This window comes from Cladophialophora bantiana (assembly GCF_000835475.1).
Source record: "Cladophialophora bantiana CBS 173.52 unplaced genomic scaffold supercont1.21, whole genome shotgun sequence".
Taxonomy (NCBI): domain Eukaryota; kingdom Fungi; phylum Ascomycota; class Eurotiomycetes; order Chaetothyriales; family Herpotrichiellaceae; genus Cladophialophora; species Cladophialophora bantiana.
The window spans coordinates 67,572-89,362 of record NW_015971595.1 but is presented as its reverse complement, the minus strand read 5'-3'; the positions used below and the strand labels follow the sequence as shown (position 1 = coordinate 89,362).

General features: G+C 53.6%; 9 protein-coding genes across 9 annotated transcripts; 4 read left to right on the top strand and 5 right to left on the bottom strand.

The window, feature by feature from the left end:
* Positions 1 to 1,285: 1,285 nt before the first annotated feature.
* Z519_11140 (uncharacterized protein) lies at positions 1,286 to 2,981 on the bottom strand (the record flags this gene model as incomplete). Its single annotated transcript, XM_016768853.1, has 2 exons — positions 1,286 to 2,743; positions 2,802 to 2,981. The coding sequence occupies 2 exons, from the start codon at positions 2,979 to 2,981 to the stop codon at positions 1,286 to 1,288; spliced, it is 1,638 nt and encodes a 545-aa protein (XP_016614699.1).
* Positions 2,982 to 5,506: 2,525 nt separating this feature from the next.
* Positions 5,507 to 6,366, top strand: Z519_11139 (protein GZF3; the record flags this gene model as incomplete). The annotated part of the gene is made up of 2 exons (XM_016768852.1): positions 5,507 to 5,746; positions 5,803 to 6,366. The coding sequence occupies 2 exons, from the start codon at positions 5,507 to 5,509 to the stop codon at positions 6,364 to 6,366; spliced, it is 804 nt and encodes a 267-aa protein (XP_016614698.1).
* Positions 6,367 to 7,103: 737 nt separating this feature from the next.
* Positions 7,104 to 8,563, bottom strand: Z519_11138 (uncharacterized protein; the record flags this gene model as incomplete). Its single annotated transcript, XM_016768851.1, has 3 exons — positions 7,104 to 7,477; positions 7,537 to 8,115; positions 8,254 to 8,563. 3 exons carry the CDS (start codon positions 8,561 to 8,563, stop codon positions 7,104 to 7,106), a joined length of 1,263 nt encoding a protein of 420 aa, XP_016614697.1.
* Positions 8,564 to 9,317: 754 nt separating this feature from the next.
* On the top strand, positions 9,318 to 11,298 carry Z519_11137 (uncharacterized protein; the record flags this gene model as incomplete). Its single annotated transcript, XM_016768850.1, has 2 exons — positions 9,318 to 10,701; positions 10,955 to 11,298. The coding sequence occupies 2 exons, from the start codon at positions 9,318 to 9,320 to the stop codon at positions 11,296 to 11,298; spliced, it is 1,728 nt and encodes a 575-aa protein (XP_016614696.1).
* A 1,152-nt stretch (positions 11,299 to 12,450) lies between these two features.
* Positions 12,451 to 13,826, top strand: Z519_11136 (uncharacterized protein; the record flags this gene model as incomplete). The annotated part of the gene is made up of 2 exons (XM_016768849.1): positions 12,451 to 13,412; positions 13,559 to 13,826. 2 exons carry the CDS (start codon positions 12,451 to 12,453, stop codon positions 13,824 to 13,826), a joined length of 1,230 nt encoding a protein of 409 aa, XP_016614695.1.
* A 42-nt stretch (positions 13,827 to 13,868) lies between these two features.
* Z519_11135 (uncharacterized protein) lies at positions 13,869 to 16,217 on the bottom strand (the record flags this gene model as incomplete). The annotated part of the gene is made up of 1 exon (XM_016768848.1): positions 13,869 to 16,217. The coding sequence occupies one exon, from the start codon at positions 16,215 to 16,217 to the stop codon at positions 13,869 to 13,871; it is 2,349 nt and encodes a 782-aa protein (XP_016614694.1).
* A 228-nt stretch (positions 16,218 to 16,445) lies between these two features.
* Z519_11134 (diphthamide biosynthesis protein 1) lies at positions 16,446 to 17,846 on the bottom strand (the record flags this gene model as incomplete). The annotated part of the gene is made up of 2 exons (XM_016768847.1): positions 16,446 to 17,611; positions 17,666 to 17,846. The coding sequence occupies 2 exons, from the start codon at positions 17,844 to 17,846 to the stop codon at positions 16,446 to 16,448; spliced, it is 1,347 nt and encodes a 448-aa protein (XP_016614693.1).
* A 307-nt stretch (positions 17,847 to 18,153) lies between these two features.
* Positions 18,154 to 19,017, top strand: Z519_11133 (uncharacterized protein; the record flags this gene model as incomplete). Its single annotated transcript, XM_016768846.1, has 1 exon — positions 18,154 to 19,017. One exon carries the CDS (start codon positions 18,154 to 18,156, stop codon positions 19,015 to 19,017), a length of 864 nt encoding a protein of 287 aa, XP_016614692.1.
* Positions 19,018 to 19,756: 739 nt separating this feature from the next.
* Positions 19,757 to 21,649, bottom strand: Z519_11132 (uncharacterized protein; the record flags this gene model as incomplete). The annotated part of the gene is made up of 1 exon (XM_016768845.1): positions 19,757 to 21,649. The coding sequence occupies one exon, from the start codon at positions 21,647 to 21,649 to the stop codon at positions 19,757 to 19,759; it is 1,893 nt and encodes a 630-aa protein (XP_016614691.1).
* Positions 21,650 to 21,791: the final 142 nt, after the last annotated feature.

Sequence of the window (21,791 nt, the reverse complement as noted above, 5' to 3'; positions counted from 1 at the left end):
TCACATTCTTATGTCTTGTCATATACAGGGCGAGGAATTGCTTTAGCGGAGTGCTCAAGCCGTGATCAGTACGTCGACATTTTGGAAATCTTTGATTCTGATGAATATGAAACATGTGGCTGCCACCGAAGGCCAATGCCATTCACACCCGTTGAACAGGTAGGGGCAAAGGGTTGCATGCGAACCCCTTTTAACAGGAGATATCGCAAGCTTTTGGAGGAGCAGGGTCTCAAAAATCGGTGGTGATCTTCGAATAGAGAATAGTAGGCTGAAGCATGGCCTTTTCTGACGAGAGGCTTCACCATCGAATTTCAAATAGACGCAAGTGCGCAGACCTATTCAAGTTAGTATGCGTGCACTTCGGGCTGAGAAACCGTTCCCAATGACAGGACCAAATATCGATGCCGGATCTGGCTGCTGAAGAACCCGTTTCGAAAGCGTAGGAAGTTATTTATTAGTGATGCACAAGGACGAAATGGGGTGACATTCATCGACCTTACCCCGGAGTATTCGTCGTTTCTGGCTAGCAAAGTGTGGAGAAGTGGGTGATGGCGCACTGCAAACATTGCATGGAGATCCATGAAAAGGGGGATGAACCCTGTCAGGACACGCACCAAACTTCCTCTTGCAGGACCTCTCTGAACACCTAATGCCTCGATCTCGGTAGATCAAACATTTCGTCCTCTGTCTGGCTGGGAGCAGGAAAAATCAATTCTGACCCAGGTCATGTACGTGACCTGCACAAACTCCGCAATATGTAAGGTCGGAGTTTTCTCCAGAAATGGCTTTAGAGCCGGAGCCAAAGACATCGCTGTAGTAATCACACTAGAATGACCCTTGGTGACTCCCAATATCCGTCTGAGATGATGGAAAGGTGAGAGAAAAGGGTCGTGCAAGAGATGTAGGCGCGAGGATGAAAATATCTCGACCCACATGTGTAGTTTCAAAGTCACGTTGATGATGTCTTCTGATTGGCTGAGGTATCCGTGGCATAACCGTGGAGTAATGTTGCTGAGCTCTGAAGAAAGTAGATCTCGATGTTCATTGAGCCGAGGCTGGATAACACACCAGGCAGCCGTGCAAGGCGTCTGGGGACTTGGTAACCGGGATAAAACGCCACGAGCACATATCTGGGAGCTTCCGCACGAGGTGTAACGTAAATGCCGAGATACTTACCTATCCAGGTAGTTGTAATTCAGTTTGAGCTTGTTCATTTCGTCCTTCACATTTCATGTGCTTAAGACCAAAATACAGCAGTCAAATGATGTCTTTTGACACCTACATTTCACCGCCTCGCCGCGATTTTGACATGATTGGCCGCCTCGACAGCGATTTTGAATGCCTCTAGCAACTGATTGATGTCTTCCAAACCAGCTGTAATCCTGATCTGTGTAGGTTTCAGGCCATAGCTTGCCGCCCAGTCCAACTTCTTGGCGTATGTACACGCCGTGTATGCAAAAGCAAGGGTAAACGGCGCACCGAGATGCACGCTGTTGTGGACATTGAGATTGTTGTAAAAGGCCTCAGTGGCTTCAACGTCCTCGAACTCGACGCTGAATAGGCAGCCATAGCCAGGAGTGAATTCTGGTGTCTCCAGACGCATAAACTGCCGATAGTGCTTTCCTGCAGGGTTGACACTCGGATAGTGAACTCTGGTGACAGCGCTGTTAGAGTCTTCGGCACATGTCTGTAAATAATCGGTTAGAGCCTTCGCATTGTGGTTCAATTTGATTGTCCTTGTGAGATAATCGCGGCTGTTGCGCTCAAGAGCTTCCACATCATCAACATAAAGCTCCGGTACATATCGGGTGTTGAATAAAGATTTGAGTGCGTCGTAGTGGCGGGAAGCGGGATTAAGAACGGCGCAACCAGCGATTACATCGGCGTAACCATTGAAGGATTTGGTAAGAGATGTAACGAGAATGTCGGTCATGTGTGTTATGTCGATATTCGCATAGCTTCCAATGGTATCGTCAATAGCCAGGACAGCATCGTATTCGTCGGCCAGAGCCCGAAGTCGACTGAGGTCTGGCGTGACAAGGATAGGATTGGCCGGGAATTCTGCCCAGATTGCTTGCACTTTGCGGCCCTGGTCGCGCTCTTCGCGGAGGAATGCCTCAAGCCCTGATAAGTCTTCATCTGAACCCAGGCCGAAGAACTTAAAGCCGGATCCAAATTCTTGAAATGTTGTCAGTGTGTCCATAAAAGCCATGCCAAAGAGTACCGTCGTGCCATTGTAAAGACTGCTCAGATACGTATGAGGCTTGTAGATTGAAGCCATGCCGGTCGGAAAGAGATAAACGTCATTTGAAGAAGGCTTCTGTGCTGTGGGTTGCAGCGTCGCCCGCTTCAGGTAGGAGATAATCCGATCTCTGAGAGCCTCGTGTTTCGCAGTCTCGAAGCTGGGTCTGGGATTGTCTTCATCGAGGATGGTCATTTCGGCAAGCTGGTTGGTCATTGACAAGTTCGCCTCTGCAAACCGTGACGATACACCGACCCCCGGTTTGCTCCAGAAGCCTATTGCAATAGAGGCATATTCTGAAGGAAAGATAACCGCCCAAAAGCGATCTTTTGCGACAAAAGCCCGAATCTGAATGACACCCCGCGGTATAGGGTCCCGGTCACCACCTATGCGCCGCGGTGATATACAATATTCCACACATTCTTTGGCCGATGCCAACGAACTGAATAAGAAACAAGTATGGTCACTAAGACCGAGATGGCTCAAAACGGTGTTGGCGAGCTGGCTCATCAAATTAGCCGTGTGCATGGAACATGTCGATCTCGGTAGCTAAACTCACATTGACAATGTCTCTATGTGGCTTCGCTCGAGGGTAAGCATTGTGAAAAGTTGCAATCACCGAACGGGGATCAGCACCATATTTTTGTACGGTCTGCCAGCCAGGCATATGAACAGTAACTGCATGGCGCGGTGCCGGAGGCACAGCGTGGCCAAAGGCAGTTGTGATTCTGTTAGCCATTAGTGCCGTGAAGGAATGAAAGATGCGCAGAGGTAGATGAGGAATTGTGGGAAGACAGCTAGAACATCAACTGGGAGTCGAGAGTAGCGAATATTTGCCGCACACTGCCTGAATAAAAGAGAATGTCTCTCTCGCTTGAAACTACTCAACACAGTACGAGGGCATTTGAGAGCATTTGCTCCTCCCTCATCTTGCGAATTGTACGCGTCTGGCGATAATCGGACATGCGTAGGGCGCTGATTACTCCACCTTCAAGGGCGTAGAATGACATCTTGTCTGCCCTAGCCAATGTAGACAGAAAACCACCAACTCGGAGTGCTTTTGCGACATGGAAACGGGCAAAGACCGCTAGTAGAGATCATCACAAGCTATGATCAGCCGAGAATCCCTCAGCAGCAATCTAGGACCGCACGAAACTTTAATATCCCAAAGCTGTCAAGAGTACTCGGTACCCAGCGGGCTACTAATAGGTACTTACCGAGTTACTCTGCTCGTTAGGCAAAAGTGCCAAGTCGTGCTTTGTATCTCGGCTAAGTTACCTATAATGCGTCTTGGCAGAGCCCTCCTTAGACCAACCATAGACACGTGATAATAGTATTACTCGTCACCCCTTTTCAGCCACAAACCCTGAATATCCGAACAGGTCGCAGCCTCCTCAGCCACAGCTATTCCCCATCAGTCCAAGCAGCTGCATCTCCTATCGAACCTTCCACGAGGGGGAGCCGCCAATCTCAGACAGCGGGCCTTGATCGACAGTTTTCTTGACGCGTGACATTGCTACAAGACATGGAACCACAATAGGAGACAGCGGGACGGTTGGATCCTTCTGAACCAGTACCACGCAGGTATACGAGGTACGAGGAGCATGGCAATCGAAAGTGGACGGCGTTTCATCCTCGTACCTGTAACAAGTACGTACTTGAAGCGGCCTGGCCGGCGAGCCGCGCACCTTATGTAGGTGTGGCTAGATGGCCTTCCAGGTTTTTTTTTAGTGAGTTGTTGCATTTCTGACACAGTCACAACAATCTGTGGCCAGATTTGGAGGGGAAAATAGCCGCCCAGACTCGTTTCCAACTGACTGACGTGCCGAAGGCGCGGTAGGGAAAAGGGGCACTTCGGAAGCCGGTGCCTCCACCGTGAGATTGGACAATCTCTTTCATCTTCCCCAGATTTGCTAGAGCGCCGAATCAGCGCCACGCTGTTCCGCGACGACTTTGTCGCACAGAGACAGCCCCGGAAGCAGCTCAATTTGAAAGTCTACTCCAGACCGTGCAGTTGACAATAGTTCCTCAAGGTGTAATGGGGAGCGCGACCAAGTGAATACTATGTCCGCACCAGTCTCTGCTGACCCTGGTCCAGTGACCCTTTGTACCTGGTAAGAATCTCATCTCAACAAAAGCGTTTACGGTCAAGACAAGGCGCAATTAGACATCCTGTTAGGCTTCTCGGCGGGACCAATATTCTCCTCGCCAGCCAGGATCCCCTCGATATGGGACCCCCCCTGACTCTGAGATGGTATTGGAGGAAGCAAAATCCTCGCGGCTCCCGTCTATCGATAGACGTTCTTTCCCAGCGATAACAAACGCTTTCTTTTTTGCTTCTATTGTTGTCGCTCATCTCATCGTCTTGCAACGAGGTGCCTGTGGCATCGTTGTTGTCGTCGGAATCCAGAAATATATATACATCACGGTGCCTCGCGAAGGCGTGCCTCTCATACCGAGCCAGACCCGTCGAGACCACGGTTTGGTCTCAAACACCGCTGAACACGGCGTCCGCAGTTGCTCCCCCGCTCTTCCGGGCCTTACCCCTTGACCCTACCTACCGACAACCATCGACGCCGTTAGGTGACCCAAGGCTGGACGAATATGGTGCATTGAGACGGGACCAACAAAGAAGCTCCTCACCTTTACCCCCTCCGGCGGTGCACGGAAAGGACATCTCGCGTCCATCTTCGACGAATCTTCCGTACACGGGCAGTCATTTCTTCAATCAACCACAATTCCATGCGAGAAGTGCGAGTTTCAATCTCGGGCGGGACTATCACTCCGAGCCACGACCAGCACTGCCAGGACTGTCGGCCTTGACGTCCTTGGCGGCTGCTGCACCAGCGCCAACAGTCAGGTATGTCGAACATTTTCTGCAAAAGCAACTTGGCGATATATTAGCGGGAAAAGGAGGAGCATGGAAACAAGCTGACGCGCGACACAGATCCTTCTCTGGCAGCAGCTATGGTTCCCAAATGAGTTACTCGAGCAGTATGGCACCAGTGCCGACACCTGGAATTGCAGGCAACGCTCCGGTAAGTAGATGCGCATGATTGCTTTCTTTTTTCCTTTGTGTTGCCCCAACAAGTCGTCCGTGTCTCATGCTGGTGGCATGGAAGCACCGGGGGCTGCCAAGGCTGCGCTTGTGGAGGCAGGCAGGTTCTGCTGCGCTACGAGCAGGTCACGGGGTTAAACTTCGGTTTCTTATCGTTATCGAAAACCTGAAGATTCCTGGGATTCGATCACCACCCCGAAGATACCATGGCTGCTTCAATATCTTCAGGCGCTGACCAGAGTGCTCCCTTTACGCAGCCTGTCTGCCAAAACTGCCAGACGTCGACCACTCCTCTATGGCGCCGCGACGAAGCCGGTTCCGTCCTCTGCAATGCCTGCGGCCTGTTTCTCAAGCTGCATGGCCGCCCGCGCCCGATTAGCCTCAAGACAGACGTGATCAAGAGTCGCAATCGAGTCAAAACCTCGAGTCAAGGGCCAAAGAAGAAGGTCAGTGATTCCCTACGCTCCTCGTCTGTTGCGCGTGCTTCTGACAGGCGGCGCAGTTTGAGCACAATGGGGGCCAGCCTCCTCAGACCGACAGTCTCAATGGTATCAATCCGCACCGGCGAGTTTCGCAGATGGCAGGTTCGGCCTCTGATAGATCACACTCGCCCATATCGCGCACCGGAACCCCTACGGCTCACCAAGACCCGAACATCGCCCCTCAACACCTCTTCGATAGTGTATCCGCCATAGTAGATCCTCACTACAACAATCACAACGGCTCTCCCGCCGATGCAGCTCTCCATCCCAACCCCACGCAACCCTCTCCAAGCACGGCCCCCATGAGCGATGGCCAAAAACACGTCGAACCCCTCATGAGTTATGATCAGCTGGCCGCCCTCAACACCCGGCTCCGCACGCGAGTCTCCGAACTCGAAGTCATCAACATGGTCTACCACGATAACGAACAGAATCTGTGCCGGGAACGGGACCGAGCCATCCAAGAACGAGAAGAATGGAAGCGCAAGGTCGAAGAGCTGCAGAGACGACTCCAAGAAGTTAATAATGATGACCCAAGACACATTGCTAAGAAGCCACGACTCTCCCAAGAACCAAAAGAATGAATGTTGGCGCGTTGGAAAAACATTTTGGAAAGGAAAAGGACACACGAACCAAAAAAAAGGCGAGCGTTTCTTGGGCATGATGAAATTGTAGAGCAGTGCTCTACTTCCTTCATGGTTGTTCTTGTCAGTGATACCCAGATGCACGAATTTTCTTCTGTCTGTCACCATAATATGGTGGTCCGGTGGGTGACGGGCTTTAAGGGTGAATAAAGGCGCATAATGGGCTGGCTGGCCTCGAAGACGAAGGCGTTGGAGGGCAAGGGAAAACGGAGGGGGCCGCGCTGCTGCTGCTGAGAGGACAAACTCTGATCGTTTATTAGTATTTAGACGGGAAGCCGGGGCCTGATTCACGTCCTCTCTGCCTGGATAAGGGGCCAAAGGGTCATAGTCATGGTCGTGGACATGTGGAAGTGTTTGTCACAAAAGTACTTGGTTTTGGTTCCCCCCTGGATTGACTTAGCGCCGGGGGCATCATTCTGTCGACATAATAGCCTAATTCAAGCGAAGGGGAGAGGAGCCTTAGTTGCTTCGCTAGTAGTCATTGTCCAAATCTACTCTGGAATCCCAGCGCCTCATCGGGCTGGATGCTACAGGAGGTGTGTATTGGACCATGCATGCAATGAAAAAGACCTCTGCTCTTCTCTTTTCGTCCTGGCTGGCCAGCGAGCGACTTCCACCTCGCTTGATCATGCCCTCCTTCATTGGGCCATATATGCTGTCTGTAAGAAGGTCTTCACTCACTCAACAATTGGGCCCAAAAGCCGTGCCTCCTCAGGTCTCGCGTTGAAGTGAAACAGGATATTCCGTAAATGATTGTTCTGCAGCATGATGAGCAATTTATTCTTCCTGTCCCCCAGGTTGCACGAGGGGCATCCGCCAATGTACGGCGGGAAGATCTGGCAGGCCGGTGTGTCCACGTCATGCTCGGGGGGTTCGAGACGAAATCTTGTGTCAATGGGCTGCTGCTGTGCCGCGGTGTCTATCCAAGAATGGTTCCGGGATTTGGGCTCGATTCCAGCCGGATAGCGTGTCTCCCAGAAGGTGTCCTCTTCGCCGACTTCGGCGAGCCATCCGAGCCGTTTAAGTTCGTGCGAGGAGAACCAGAAGCCAGCTTGCTGGTTCGGGTACAAGTACACGCTTTTGCCGTGCCGTCTCAATGTGTTCCTGTACGCGGCGCCGACGTGTGTTCTCTCGCGCTCATGAACCTGTCGTGGCAGGTTTGCTTGATGTGGTCGAAAAGCTCTTCGTCCAGGTAACCCTCGGCACTGCCAATTTCACGATCATCGAGCACGAAGCCGTGGAAGTGCCGGCCCCCTTGATATTCGTACCCTGAGCACCAGAACTTGAATCGATCACGCCGTAAAAGTGCGGCGGTTGGGCCCCCCATGTCGTCAAGGAGGTAGTCGAGCCACACGTGAAGGGCATCTTCAAGGGCGAGGGTATCGTCATCGTTCCATTCCGCTTCGGGACGCAAATCCAGACCGAAAGACCGCTTTCTGCAAGATTTAACGAGGTTGGCCTTGAGGTTGTTCACCGGTCTTTCCCGAGGTGCATTGCGCCGAAGTTCAATAGTTACAGCATCAGCGTATCTAATGCGTGAGAAGGGTCTCAGTATGATCCCCAAGTCGGAGTTGGATCCCTCGTGCCTGATTGAAGCTGTTTTCGTGACAGCGTCCCACGAGCTGTAGTTGGGGACACTTCGATTCCAAGCTCCCCGAAGACGCCATCCCCGGGACTCCCTGTGTCGGACTTGGATAGTAATTGGTGGCAGTCAAGTTGTCAATCTTCCCTCCGGAAGATATATGTCGGGTTCTGTTCTAGGCAGCCTGTTCGAATCCGTCCATCGACGTAGTAAAACGGCGACCAGTCGGTTGCATTACAGCCAACCTCGAAAAAGTTGGCCAGGGTCGGTGACATCCGGTGCATCGATCAGAATGCGTATCCCTCTAAAGCGGTCCACTGGCATCCTGTCAAGCATGCCATAGTCGGGGTGTGGCGGGGTGTCGATCGTGCAGTCATTGCCCCACTGAGAGTTGTCTGAGTTAATGAGCTTGACGGCGGTTGACGGTGCCGAAGGGTCGATATGGAAACCGAGGACGAACATTTCTCTCAGAAAGTGAATAAATTCTTTGTAGAAGCGTTTGTTCGCGTATAAGAGCCCAGTGGCGCGAATCTTGACACATTCAACATAGACCATGCACCGAAGCTCAAAAGGGTATCCATGGGGGCGACCTGGAGGTGGTGACGGGGTTATTGGAGTTTGACTAGGCTATTCTGTTGATCCTATCTATAATATCAATATCAGCAGGATAGGCAGGTAGATACGAGGTATATGTAGTGATATATGATGAGGTGGGCCACACCAAAAGTCCTCGAGGTCCTCGAGGTCCTCGCGGGCCAGACCCAGCTCAGCCCACCCATGGCAGAGTCGTGTCTCGCCATAAGGAAGGCTCTCATCTAATCATAGCTTTGGGCGCCGAAGCAGTTTGTGGTTCGATCTACTGTAGAGAAAGGAAGGCGGCGAGATTGCTACAACAGACCAGGGATGCGAGGGAATCAGATTGCCCTTTTGTTCCCCGCTTTTCTCTCTCCACTTCCTCCCAGGTTTCTTGGTGTGTTTGTCGTGTTTGTACTGCGGAGAAGCCACGACGACATGGGCTGGATGGTACCGTCCCCACCACGCAAACCAGCCTCGCCGAGGTTAACTCCCTCGCCCCGGTTCTCCGGACCGTCAGGTCCGTGTCAACAAGGTCGATTGATGCATTCTCGCCATCTCCCCGGTGTGAACTCCTGTCTGGTCCCCTTCATGAATGTCATATATTGAGACCTTCTGCCTTCAACCGTCAACCTTAAATCGCAACCACAGACGAGAGCCTGGGGCAAGGTATATGGTACACGATCTATCGCAGTATATACTCACGGGGACAAACCCACCTTTCAAAAAGGCCGACATGAGTTCCGTTGTCCCGGTCTCCCCTTTACGCCTTCCTTCTTCATTCAACTTTGCCAGTGATGTTGTGGACCATTGGGCGTGGAGAGATCCCTCCCACATAGCTCTCTACTGGACCGACCAATCCCTCAGCACTACAAAGCAGTTGACCTACAGCCATTTCTCGCGCCAGTCGCAACGCATAGCATGCCTTTTTGCATCTTTGGGCATCAAGCAAGGTGAAACGGTCATCATAATCGCACCTCGAGTTCCAGAATGGTGGGAGACGGCGACTGCCTGCCTTCGCTCCGGAATCATCTTGTGCCCGTGTACGACGCTATTGGTTGACAAGGACATCGAGTATCGACTCCAAGTCTCTCACGCTACCGCCTTCATTGGGGATGCCACGTCGGTGGCCAAATGCCTCAAGGTCCGGGCCACATGTCCCAATTTGCGTGCCATAATCCAGATCAATGGAACTGCGCCTCCGGGGGTCACTGACTTCCATTCAGCATTAAACAAAATCCCCTCCAACGCCAGATTTTCCGTGCCAAGCTCTCTGGGTCCAAAGTCTCCGGGTATGATATTCTTCACTTCCGGCACCACGGGCCCACCAAAGATGGTCCTGCACACGCAAACGTCGTACCCCTTGGCCCACGCCCTGACGGGAACTCATTGGTTGGATCTATCGCCGGGCAAGATATACTGGAACCTCTCGGAACAAGGCTGGGCTAAAGCGGCGTGGTCATGGTTGTCGACATGGAATTGCGGTGCTACAATCTTCGTTCATGATGACAGGTTGGCGTTCCACCCGCGCCGGACTCTTGAAGTCCTCAACAAGTTCCCCATCACGACACTGTGTGCTCCGCCAACGGTGTACAGACAACTGGTTCTCGACGAGACCCGGCGGTTTTTTGCCACGGAAAAGGGCAAGCCAAAAGCGTTGGTTCACTGTTGCGGTGCAGGAGAGCCTCTGAATGAGAGCGTGGTTCGCATCTGGAAGGAAATGACAAATGGGATCGAGATTTTCGACGGGTACGGACAGACCGAGACGATAGTAGTCTGTGCGAATCAGAAAGTCAACAAGGTCAAGCCAGGCAGCATGGGGAAGCCGCTTCCCGGCGTACCCTTGACGATCATCGATTCCGAAGGAAATTCCGTGGCACCCGGAGTGGAAGGGGACATCGCCATTGTGGTATCGAAGACGAGGACCGACACTGATTTCTTTGGTTTCTTCGAAGGGTACATCGATAAGTCCACGGGGATGATTGACACCAAGATCAAAACCTATCCGAACGGCAAGATGTATTTTGTCACGGGCGACCGCGCGATGAGAGATGAGGATGGATATTTCTGGTTTGTGGGTCGAGCTGATGATGTGATTAACTCGAGCGGGTACAGGATAGGTGAGTTGCCCCCAAGTTTCCTTCTCTCTGAAACATGCCCACGCCAGCCCTCGCCTTTTATAATGAAGCTGCAAGCTCCAAGAAGCGGGCATCTTCGCTTGTTGAAGACCAAATTATTATGAGTGGAAATGCCGGTACTCGTCCATTGGAGCCTTGCCTGCTCATCATCCTTGTTTCAGCCAACAACGCCATTTATAACAGATTAACTTGCTGTCGCGAGGTCTCACTAAGCAATGACGCACGCTACATGCAGGCCCATTTGAAGTCGAATCGACCCTGAAACTCCACCCAGCGGTGGTCGAATCCGCAGTCGTGTCCTCGCCGGATCCGCAACGCGACGAGGTCGTCAAGGCCTTTATCGTGCTCACGGACTCGGCCACGTCCAAGGTCAGAGCGTCTCGCACGGCTGGCGAGGCGCTGGTTAAGGAGTTGCAAGATTTTTGCAAGCAGAACGCGGCGCCGTACAAGTATCCTAGGAGGATCGAGTTCGTGGATAGCGGCTTTCTGCCTAAGACCATCTCTGGCAAGATCAAAAGAGCTGAGCTGAAGGCGCTCGAGAGGAGGAGGTACAAAGAGGCGCAGGGCGCGAAGTTGTAGGAAGGCCACCAGGACCATGGTCCCTGGGAGACGAGATAAGGTGGCTAATGGCACCCGTAATGTCAGGAGAGGTGCAATATTAATACCTGTATTTGGATAGCACAATTTTCTTTTATATATCTATTTCGCATAGCACAATCGCACGGACAGGCCATTCTATGGGTATACACCAGCTGTATATATATATTTACTGGCGTCGTGACTGTAACCCACAATGCGGGCTATGATTTTATCTCTCGTGGCGTCTCTCTCAAGTCCGCCGACCAGGAAATGCCACGCGCTAATAGTGCCACACGCGTCTCAAACTCCACCACGTATTCTGCACCATCTTGCAACCTCGCAACCACCCACCACCACCTCGTCAATCACTCAATGGAGGCAAATCGAGAGGCTAGAATACAACAGGCCATAACCGACTATCAATCACGTCGATATTCCTCTATCCGCGCTGCTGCCGCCGCAAACGACATCGATCATTCCACCTTGAGCCGCAGAATAAAGGGTGTCACCCGATCGAGACCTCTGTCCCACGAACCACAACAGTTACTGTCGAACACACAAGAGAGGCTATTAAAGAGCTGGATACTTGACCTTGAGGCGCAAGGGCACCCCCCGACCTATTCCACCGTTCGCCGACTAGCTGTCATTGTCAGCCAGACATCTGGCGGCCCTGACCGGGTTGGACACAATTGGTTAACGCGATTTATCCAACGGCATCCTGATCTGCGTTCCAAGGTAGGTAACATTCTCTACCTCGTACAAAATGGGGATTCAAATGTTGACAAGCGACCAGTTGCAAATCCGGCAAACAGAACAAACAAAACAAACTCGGAAAAAGATAGAAAATACGTCACAGCCTCTTTCTACACTTGATACACCTTAGGTACTCTGTCGCACATACCGTCTGCCTCAGGGCCACTTTACTTTGTAACAAGAAACAGAGAGGGTCTGTGTATGTACTCAGACGGGGACGGTGCTGGGTGAGGAAGGGCATGCAATCAATAAACAACAAAAACATCCACCACAAACAATCGGGTTGAGACTTGGAGTAGAGAGAGCAAAGCTGAATTGCCTCAAGCTTGGCGTCGAGTCTGAGTTCGGGGTTGCCATCCAGCTACGGAGCAACATCTGGCAATTTCAAACTGGCCATCGATGGCGGCCATCACGGCGTCTTCCGAAGAAGTCGACTCGACCCTCTTCTTCCCGCTCTGCACCTTCCTGCTGAGCGTCTACACTCTCGGCGCCTCAACCGACGTCTTAGTCTCTTGCACCGCCGCCCTCGCGCGCCGGCTGCGCGTCTCGGAGACGCTCATTGCCCTCCTCACAGCGGGGGCAGAGTGGGAAGAGCTCGCCGTCGTGATCGCCGCCGTCGCGCAGCACCGACAAAAACTCGCACTGGGAAACGTCCTGGGCAGCTGTGTCGCCAATATCCTTGGGGCATTCTCGCTGGGCGTCTTGGCGCAGAGAAACGCCCTAGAGAAGTACGACGTCAGCGCTAGGATTTATGCTGTTGTTCTGTTCGGCGTCACCACTCTCGTGGCCGTGCTTTGGGGATTCGGCAGCCTCGACGAGCATGTCTACGGTGCTCTCCTGGTGGGCGTTTTTGCGCTGTATCTCGCGGGTATAACCTGGTCGGTCTATCGTGGCGTCTTGGACGCGCCTGAGGAGGAATCGGATGCCGAGTCGGGGGAGGAGGGGGACGAGGATGAGGAGGAGGAGGATGATGGTGATGATGGCTTGGACGCAGGATCTGATAGAGATCCAGGTCCAGATGTCCGACCAAGTACTATTGGAAATGGGACTCCTCCTCACGCCGAGGACGCGGGCGGCGAGCGGGTGGACGACGAGTCAAGTGCCTTGCTAGCCTCAAGGAAGACAACGACGACGAGGAAGCGACGGCCTTCCACTCGTCTGTTCTATCTACTACTCAAGCTGATCGCCGCCTTTGTCGCCCTCTCCCTCAGCGGCTACGTCCTCTCACACTCGTCCACATCACTAGCGAAGAGCCTCCGCGTCTCTGAAACCGTGTTCGGGGCCACTTTGTTATCTCTGGCGACTACTCTACCGGAAAAGTTTGTCGCCGTCGTCAGCGGATACAGAGGCCATCCAGGAATGTAAGTCCCATCCATCCCCCTTCCCCGGAACCAGTATCCTATCAGTGTCTGCAAAAAACGATTCCTCAAACAAGATATTCATCGTTCTTCTTCCCCCCCCCCCCCCCGCGGTACATAACAGTCTCCTAGCTAACGAGGAATTGCAGCATGGTGGCCAACACCGTAGGAAGCAACATATTCCTGCTGACCCTGTGCCTGGGCGTGACTATCCTGAGCTCCTCGCAGAGTCTCGGCGGAGGAGGCTCGGGCTCCAGCTCCAGCAGCTACACCAACGAGGTCGTTTGGACGTGGACGTCGTCGGCGTTTTTGACCGTCATGATTATACTTGGCACGCACCGTTTAATCGGGCTGGCGATGCTGCTCGCCTACGTTGCGTTTATAGTCCTTGAGTTCACACTGTATTATAAGCCTTAAAGAAGGGCGGCGGCCAAGCGCGCATTGGTTCTACCCTTTTTTTCAAATTGGAATGCCGATGATCTCGTCGTTTTCCTTGCCGTCGGGGACAAGATCGCCGTAGACGGTGATGGGTATCACGACTTCGAATGTGTCGCACTCCAAATTCTCCGCGGCGACATTCACGGTGCCTCGCTCGTCGTTAACCACTTCCTCGAGCAGCTCTGTGACATGTTTGAATTCGCCCTCGTCGTTCTCGACCGGCTTGATGGTGCCAAACTCGAAACGAAGACTCCAGTCGAGATTGACGCCCGAGGTGACAAATGTAGGTGTCGCGGTTGCTGGAATACTGGGTGCAAACGTGGCCCGTTTTGCGAACAGGATGTTCTCGGCGCGGGCGGCGTAAATCTTCCGTGTGATGCGGTTGATTGTGTGGACGGATCGGACCGCGAGCGAGGGCGCGACTTTCTCGGACGTCTCGAGCGTCGCTTTGAGCGAGGCGCAGGGGACTTCGCCTTCGGAGAAGTCGATGACGGCCGTGACTGTCTCCCCGAGCCGATGCAAAGGCCGATCAATGACGATGACCGCGACGCGCGAGCCGGCCCGCGAAATCTCGAAGCGGTTCGGACTCGACTCGCTGTCCGACAAGGCGTTGCTGAAGAGAATCGCCCGGTCAATGGCCTGGAGAGCCTTGCCGCGGCCTCCGGCATCTTGGGTATTCAGAAAAGCTTCCATCGTCCCAGAGCTCGACTGTCGCCGGCGATTGTGGTCCAAGAGCGTGTCCACAAACTGTAGAAATTCGACGCTAGACTTCTCAGCCGACTTGGTGGTCGGGGTTGTGGCCGCTTCTTCCTGGTCCTGCGGGGTCGAGATAGACTTGGTACGGGCAAGATCGCGCAGAATGACATGAGGTTGCATCAGATCATGTCCGTAGATCTCGCCGTCGTGACTTACCCCGGGGAAGACACGGATTGGAATGCTGACTTGCCGGACCGTGTGGACGTCCCGACTGCCCGGTACGCCCTGAACGCCGACCGTCAGGTTGTACGCAATCTTTATAGCTTTGCCCCGGTGGCTGGAAGGTAGGCCACGGGGTAGAGGGTAGCTGTAAGAGTAGGTCTGCTCCTCGCCTGGCTCAAGGTGCATGTCGACGAACAACAGCGACTGTGGACTAGAGAGGATTGGGATTGCCCGCGAATTGGTCACGGCGTGCATCTCCTTGACGCTGCTCATGTCGTCGCCGCCCATCAGGCTGTTCAAGGACCCGCCGATCGCATTGAAGTTGAAGTGTCCCAGGAAGCCGCTGTTGGGCCGCGGTTTCTTCACCCCAACGACGCCGCCTCCGGCCTGGCCGCCTAGAAAGCCTTTGCTTTTGACTTCTTCAAAGTGCGACTGGTCGATCAGCGAGGCGTCCAGTGTGAATGTGGCGCTCAGCTGAGCATAGCCCATCAGGAGATTCACGGCTTGAGGCTTCTGTGTCGGTCTCAATGGCGGTCGTCGAGGCAAGGCCGTCGAGTTCACCCAAGCCGGCCGGTGGTCTGACATGACCGAGGGTTGCTCTGACATTAGAGTCTCTTGCGAATGATTGCTGAGCGAGTAGAAGTCGCCGCTGCTCCTTTCACTGGCGAGGTCTGGCCCGGTCCCAGACCCTTTGGCAGCGTCGCCGGCATCGACAGGGCTGGGGATTTGCAGTTCATTAGGTTCATAGTAGTCCGATACCCTGTCTCTGGCAGTTCCTATAGGTAAGTTCAGTTTAATGTCAGGGGGAGAATCACGACTTCCAGTAGCCGCTGTCGACAATGGGCTTCGCCGACCTCCTCTGGGGGGCAGTTGAAGACGAGTCGGGGAGTCTCGGTGATATTGCTGGCTAGGCCTCCGTTGCGGAGCTGTGCTTGATAAGTTTCTTTGCCCTCCGTTCAATGACATATCCCGGGTTGACTTACCATGCTGAATCTGGACCGTTGAAGATCGTGAATGACTGGGTCTTTTTGGCTTGGCCCAGCCGCCAGGCGCGCCATGTTCGAGATCCCCCGCGATTGTCGGAGAGGTGAGCGAGATTATTGACACGGACCTCTGTTGCTTGTGGCCCGGCCTTTGCACACTGGCTGGGTTGTCGCTGGACCATGATCCCAATGGCATCTGGCGGCCGGCCTGGTCCGCCGAATGCTCATGGCCGGTCGATCGGCCGTTCTGGCCATTCTGGCTCAGCCTCAAGATAGTGTTTGGTTTCGTCGACTGGGCCGCCAGCTGGCTGATACTCTCGCGCCTGCTCCTTCGCAAGGTCTGATACGAAGGGGTAGGCAGCTCCAGCGAGTTCGCGACATTTCTGAAAGTGATGGTGCATCGGAGGTGCTCGCCCGCAAACACGGATTGATCATGGAAGCGGACAACTACATGGATGTCCGAATGCATGCCACGCCCAGGAGGCTGAATGTTGAGAAGAAAGTCGGTCGCCGTGGAGGGAGTCAAAGAGGTAGAAAGGCGGGAGAACACATAGCAAGTTCGAGGTCGTGGGTGGCCGGGAGAACTTCGGCAATTACATGGGACTAAACAGAAGACTGAATACTGAATAACTGAAGACTGGATGCTGACAACCAGAGTCCAGAGAGCGATTTATCCGATTGATGCGCCTCTAGATATTTATACAGCAGCAACGCCAACCTGTGCAGCGACCTTTTCGGTCGTCCGAGCCAGGCCATTGTTGGCATAGAAATCCATTGGATAAGTCCCGTCTCCTTTTTCCCAACCTTGCCGTGCACCCAACGCCACAAGGGCTTCGTAGGGTGTCAGCAGTGGTCGCGGGAAGGCGTAACCCCAATCGATGCTCAGCCTGGGACACGCTATCTGCACCCAGCAATCCACATCTTCGAACATGGCGAGCTTGCCCGGAAAGATCTCGCTGAGCAAAAGGTTGACGTGCGGTATGCCCTCTCTGTCAAGGTAGTTCTCAATCATGGTCAGGATGTGCGGATTGCCCTGTCGTCCCAACGCCCCCAGTATGAGACCCCATCTCTTGGCTTTCCTTGCGGTGCTGATGGCCGCGGCGCGCATATTCAGCATCTCATCATGCGAGTAAGTTTCTCTTGTCAGTTTTCGGGAATACGGATCATATCGATAGGCGGGGAGATGAGGGTTTGCAATCATGGCTGCTTCAAGGTGAAAGCGTCCATCGCCCAGGTATAAGATCAGGTCAACATTGGCATCCGGGTTGATTTTGGGCGCAGTACAGCCCAGCACTTCGCCCTTACTCAAAGGCATGACTTGTGGCACAACCAACTTTAGACCTTCGGCCTCAAGGGCAGGCCTGATCGTGTGGAGGGTGGCATTGAATTGAATGGTACCCACCATGGCGATTGTCTTCCCTGGCGGGATGTTTCGGGACAGTGTGCTCACCAGGTGTCTGGTGTCGATGGAGATGTCGACGAAGATGTACAGGGTGGCAAGCTTGGTCGCCGAGATTGGTATCAGGCAGCTATGCGCGTAGTGGACCAGCAGGTCACAACCCAGAGCTCTTGCAGTGTAGTCATCAATGCAGCATGCGCCGTACGTGACGTCTCCCATGATCAAGGTCTCTGTGCCAGGACAGAACTGAGTCAGGATGTCCGAGATGGTGGTGGCAAACATCAGCAGCCCCTCGGGAAATTGTAGAGCCACTCTCTTGGCCTCGAGGGTCCTTATTCTGTGGATGGTCTTGGGGATCTCGAAGCTGTAATTCTGAGGGAGCAAGGCAATCGCCGCGTGGATATCGGGGTCATCGAGGATTTGTGAGGGTACCTGATTCAAGACCCTTGGCGCCCTCCGCTGACCTGTTTCACGGTTAGGATATGGCGCGGGAGGGATTGCAATGTGGCTGCCTTAACTGCCCTTGTTGGTGATCGCAGTGGTTTCCTCGACGGTCGAAGTGTCGTTGTCGTCGAGTCTTTGTCTTGCCTGCGCCTCTGCCGTGCGTCTTCCAACGAACCGTCTCTTGGGCGTTCTGTTGCAGGAAATATTCTCGTCTGCGGCGGCCGGAAAGGCACCAGGCATCGACACCTCATCCATCTCCTGCTGCAGCCGTGCCGTGGGCCTTTTTGGGTCGAGTTTGTGGTTGATGGCAAGAATTGCAGAAAGAATTGTCAAAAACAGGGAAACGCAGATGCGGGGAACAACGAGATTCCGCCCGCAGTGCCATGTCGCCCTGTGTCCATGTGTGCATGTGTTTGTCACTCAACTTTCCTCGCGCTGCCTGCATAGTCTCCACCGAGCCACCTGTCAACAGTGTCGAGATCGTATTAACAAGGACTCCCACGTCGTTCGAATCCAGCCACAAGCCAGCCAGCTCCATGACCTGCCTTCCTTCACCCCCAACATGGTCACCACCTCAGGCTTCAGCCACACCCCGATCACGCGCCTCCTCGTCCTGAGCTCGGTCGGCGTCTCTATCCTGGTCTCGACGCTCTCCATTCAGCACCTTCTGCCCATCAAACCGTACCCGCACCTCTGGCCATACCTGCAATTGTCCCGCCTCCTCACCTACCAGGCCGCCTACACCACCTCGACCGAGCTGCTGTTCTCCACCACCCTGCTGTACCAGTTCCGTGTGCTCGAGAGGATATGGGGCAGTCGCAAGTTCGCGAGCTTTGTCGCCGTGGTGCTCTGGTGCAATGTCGTGGTCGTGCCTTTGTTGGTGGTCGTGTTGAAACTCGGCACCCTGGGCTGGTATAATTACCTGCCGAGCGGGTCGACGGGACTCGTCTTTGCCCTGCTGAGCGCCTGGGCTGAGGAGGTGCCGCGCATATACAGGTACAAGATCGCCACAACATCTCCGGCCGCGACGACCGCCGCCGGCGGGCGAGAACAGGTGCCAGGCGTCGTGTTGAGTGACAAGTCGATGACGTACTTGCTAGCAGCACAGTTAGCGCTCAGCCAGTTTCCTTATTCCATCCTGCCCGCGGCCGTCGGATGGACCGTAGGATCGGCCTGGATGGGCGAGTTGTTGCCCGGCGGACTGGGGAGATGGAGGATTCCGGCCTGGATAGTCGGCGAATCGAGCAAGAGGAGAGAACGGGGCCAGTACGAAGGGCTCAGGCGCAGGTTAGAGGAAGAGGGGAGTTCGGCGGACGGAATGAGGAATGTGAGCGACCGTGTCGGCGGTGCTGGCGGTGGTGAGCAGGAGAATCGGCGGAGAGGCTTTGGGAGGCAGATACTGGGCTATTTCACTGGGTCTTCTTGAGCGTGCCGGCCATATCTATCTGATATCCCTCCAGCCGGGCGGCCCTCAGTCAGATCCCCGACAAAAATGGCTCAAAAGCCGTGAAGGGAATCTATTCTCTCTCTGTGTGTCTCCAGTAGAGGTTCCAACAATCTCACCCTTTTTAACTCCCAGTAAGATACACACTCCGAAAAGGGGAAAAGGAGGGCTCAACAGCGTCCTCCCCTCTCACGACATCACAAGACCTCGAGATAGGTGACGAAAAAAGAAAGACCCAGCGAGGGTTCATATACTGAAGATTTCCAATTCTAGATACACTGTAGAAACCAAAAATGAAATATTTTGCTACCTAGTACAATCCCAGCACTGAGAATTTAGGGTGTCACATGTAGTCTAAATGTCCTCGACCGATGAATCCTTCTTCCGTTGTCGCAATTGGTTGTATATGTGGCAGCCTGGTTGATATCTTCCCTGGAGCTCTGTTGTCGGCCTTGGATATAAGTTAGGTCGGGTTTTGGCGTAGAAGGCAATGCAGCAGCCTGCCAACCTTGGAAGATCTGGTCGAGATCATTCTACAGTTTGTCGGGCGCATCGGCCATGGCACATGACTTTTTTCTTGCGGTTGGACAATCAGCCTCGTCCGTTCAGTCTGGAAGGCGGCTGCTTGTCCTTCCGGAGAAGGCCCTTGAAGACTGAGACTGAGACCGAGGCTTTTAGACGGAGGTAAAATCCGTCTTTCACCAGGAAGCTGCATCCGGATTCATCCCTCACCGGTATTCTTGACCTGGTCCTCAAAGGCTTGCTTGTACATCCTCACCGCAATATCCAAACTTTTTACGCTAGGTCCAAGCAACTGCTTGACGACATGCCGTCCACCCTTGACCGAACCGTGATGAAATTTATGTCTTCTGCCTGACCTATCAGGTCGTTCGCTGAGCTCCTTTTCCTTTGCTCGGATGATTTCCTGCCTTTCCTTCTCCGCATCCTCAGCAATGGCATTAACACGCTCTAGTGCCCGGCTGAGGCTTTCGACCAGACTGGCCAGTTCGTTCGCGCGAGATGGGTCTCCGGACAGAAATGCGTTCCAGAATTGCCGTAGGAACTCCACCGTCGTGGCGTGTGTGAGGGTGAGTCGGTCGTAGATCTCCGTGCTGAGCCCAGAGGCCTCTGGTACCGGTGAAGTCTGGTCCCGGTGGGCTCGGATGAGGGAGAGGACATGTTTCATCGCAACCGAGGAACCGCTTTCCACCTTTGGAGAAGAGTCGTCATCCATCTCCTCGTCGTCGCCCTCCTCGAACTCACCAATAGGAATGACACCTACGCCAGGCTGAGAGAAATGCGTGGATATATCGGCGTGCACGTCTTTTATCGCTTTAGCGGGATCAATGTTTCGAAATGGGTTGCTTTCAACGGCGGTACTTGCACCAGCTTGACTGTCGGAGAAGAAACGGCTCTGATCGCGGATGTTGAGAATAATGCGTTGTTGTTCTGGATTACCTTCCAAATCGCGTAGTTTAAGCTGTTCATACGCGGCCTCGGTCATGCCAATCGGCGCAGATGCATCAACATCGGAGGGTTTGACAGCCGCCATGAGCTTCTCACTGATGGCGTTGAGTTTTCGAATAATGGGCGCCTTGTCTAGCATTGTAGGCCGCAGCTCGGTTTCGGGTCGATTGCCGTAACCAAAGTGATTTTCCTCATTTCCCTCAAGGTCGATAAACTTGGGAATGTGCATCTCGGTTGCTGTAGGTCGAAGACCAGTAACCAAAGGGTGGTTCAGGTAATGGTCGACGTCGATATATTGATCCCTGGATTCCCTCATTGGATCAAATTTGAGGCCACGAAGTTTCATGAGCAGCTGGCTTTGGAAAAACCTCGACCAGAAATCTTTGTCGTCAGCGATCTTGCGGGGGACAAGTTCGTCATAGACGATTCGCATGACCGGGTACTGTTCGAAAATGGCACGAATCTGGTCTTGCCTAAGGCTCATCTTGCCACCATCATCCTTTCTGATCCCGGCCAAGACATTGAAGCTGCCTTTCCCTTGACTCTTGGAGAGGGCGTGGGCTCGGAGGAGATGGACGCGGGAGGACCAGAATTGGGTTCTAAATTGTGCATCAGACATTGACTCGGGTTTGAGACTGGCCGCTTCCTTGAATGTCTTCTGCAACATGGGGTCTTCTTGCATTAAGGATTGCTGGAGCTTAATGTCGGACTTGAGCCGCTCATCATCTTCCCAGATATTAGTTGCTCGACCCATGCCGGAAATGGCGTTGGCCATTGTCATGGCTGCGGATTGGCCCGCTGAGGCAGTGGCAGCAGCATTTTGAGCCGCCTTCTGTGCTTGAATGACATTTGCCAAAGCCTCTTTTATGCCGTTGGCCTCGCCCCGTGGATCTTTAGAAGACGTAAAAGTGAAGACGTGGGCAACTGGTTCTGACTTCCCGGGATCCTGCGCAAATATTTTGAGCATCACCTTGGGATTCGTCTCGGGCGTCTGCTGGAGATTTGTAATACTCGCCGCAGACAGCACCAGGGTGGGAGCCGCATCTGGCGGCTGGGCTGGAGTCCATGACACGGACTTCCTGTCTTTGGAGATTGATAGGATCCCGGGCTGTTTCTTATATGAAGCCTGCCCTTGCGGAGGGGCCATTTGCTCTAGATTATGATTTGCACTAAGTGGAGATCGAGGAGAAAGATTTTCGATCCGTCGAGTCGACGGAGTCGTGTGACAGCGATGGCGGAAGAATGACTGGCATTGCGTTCGCGATTAACGTGCCTTGGGACCGTTCCTG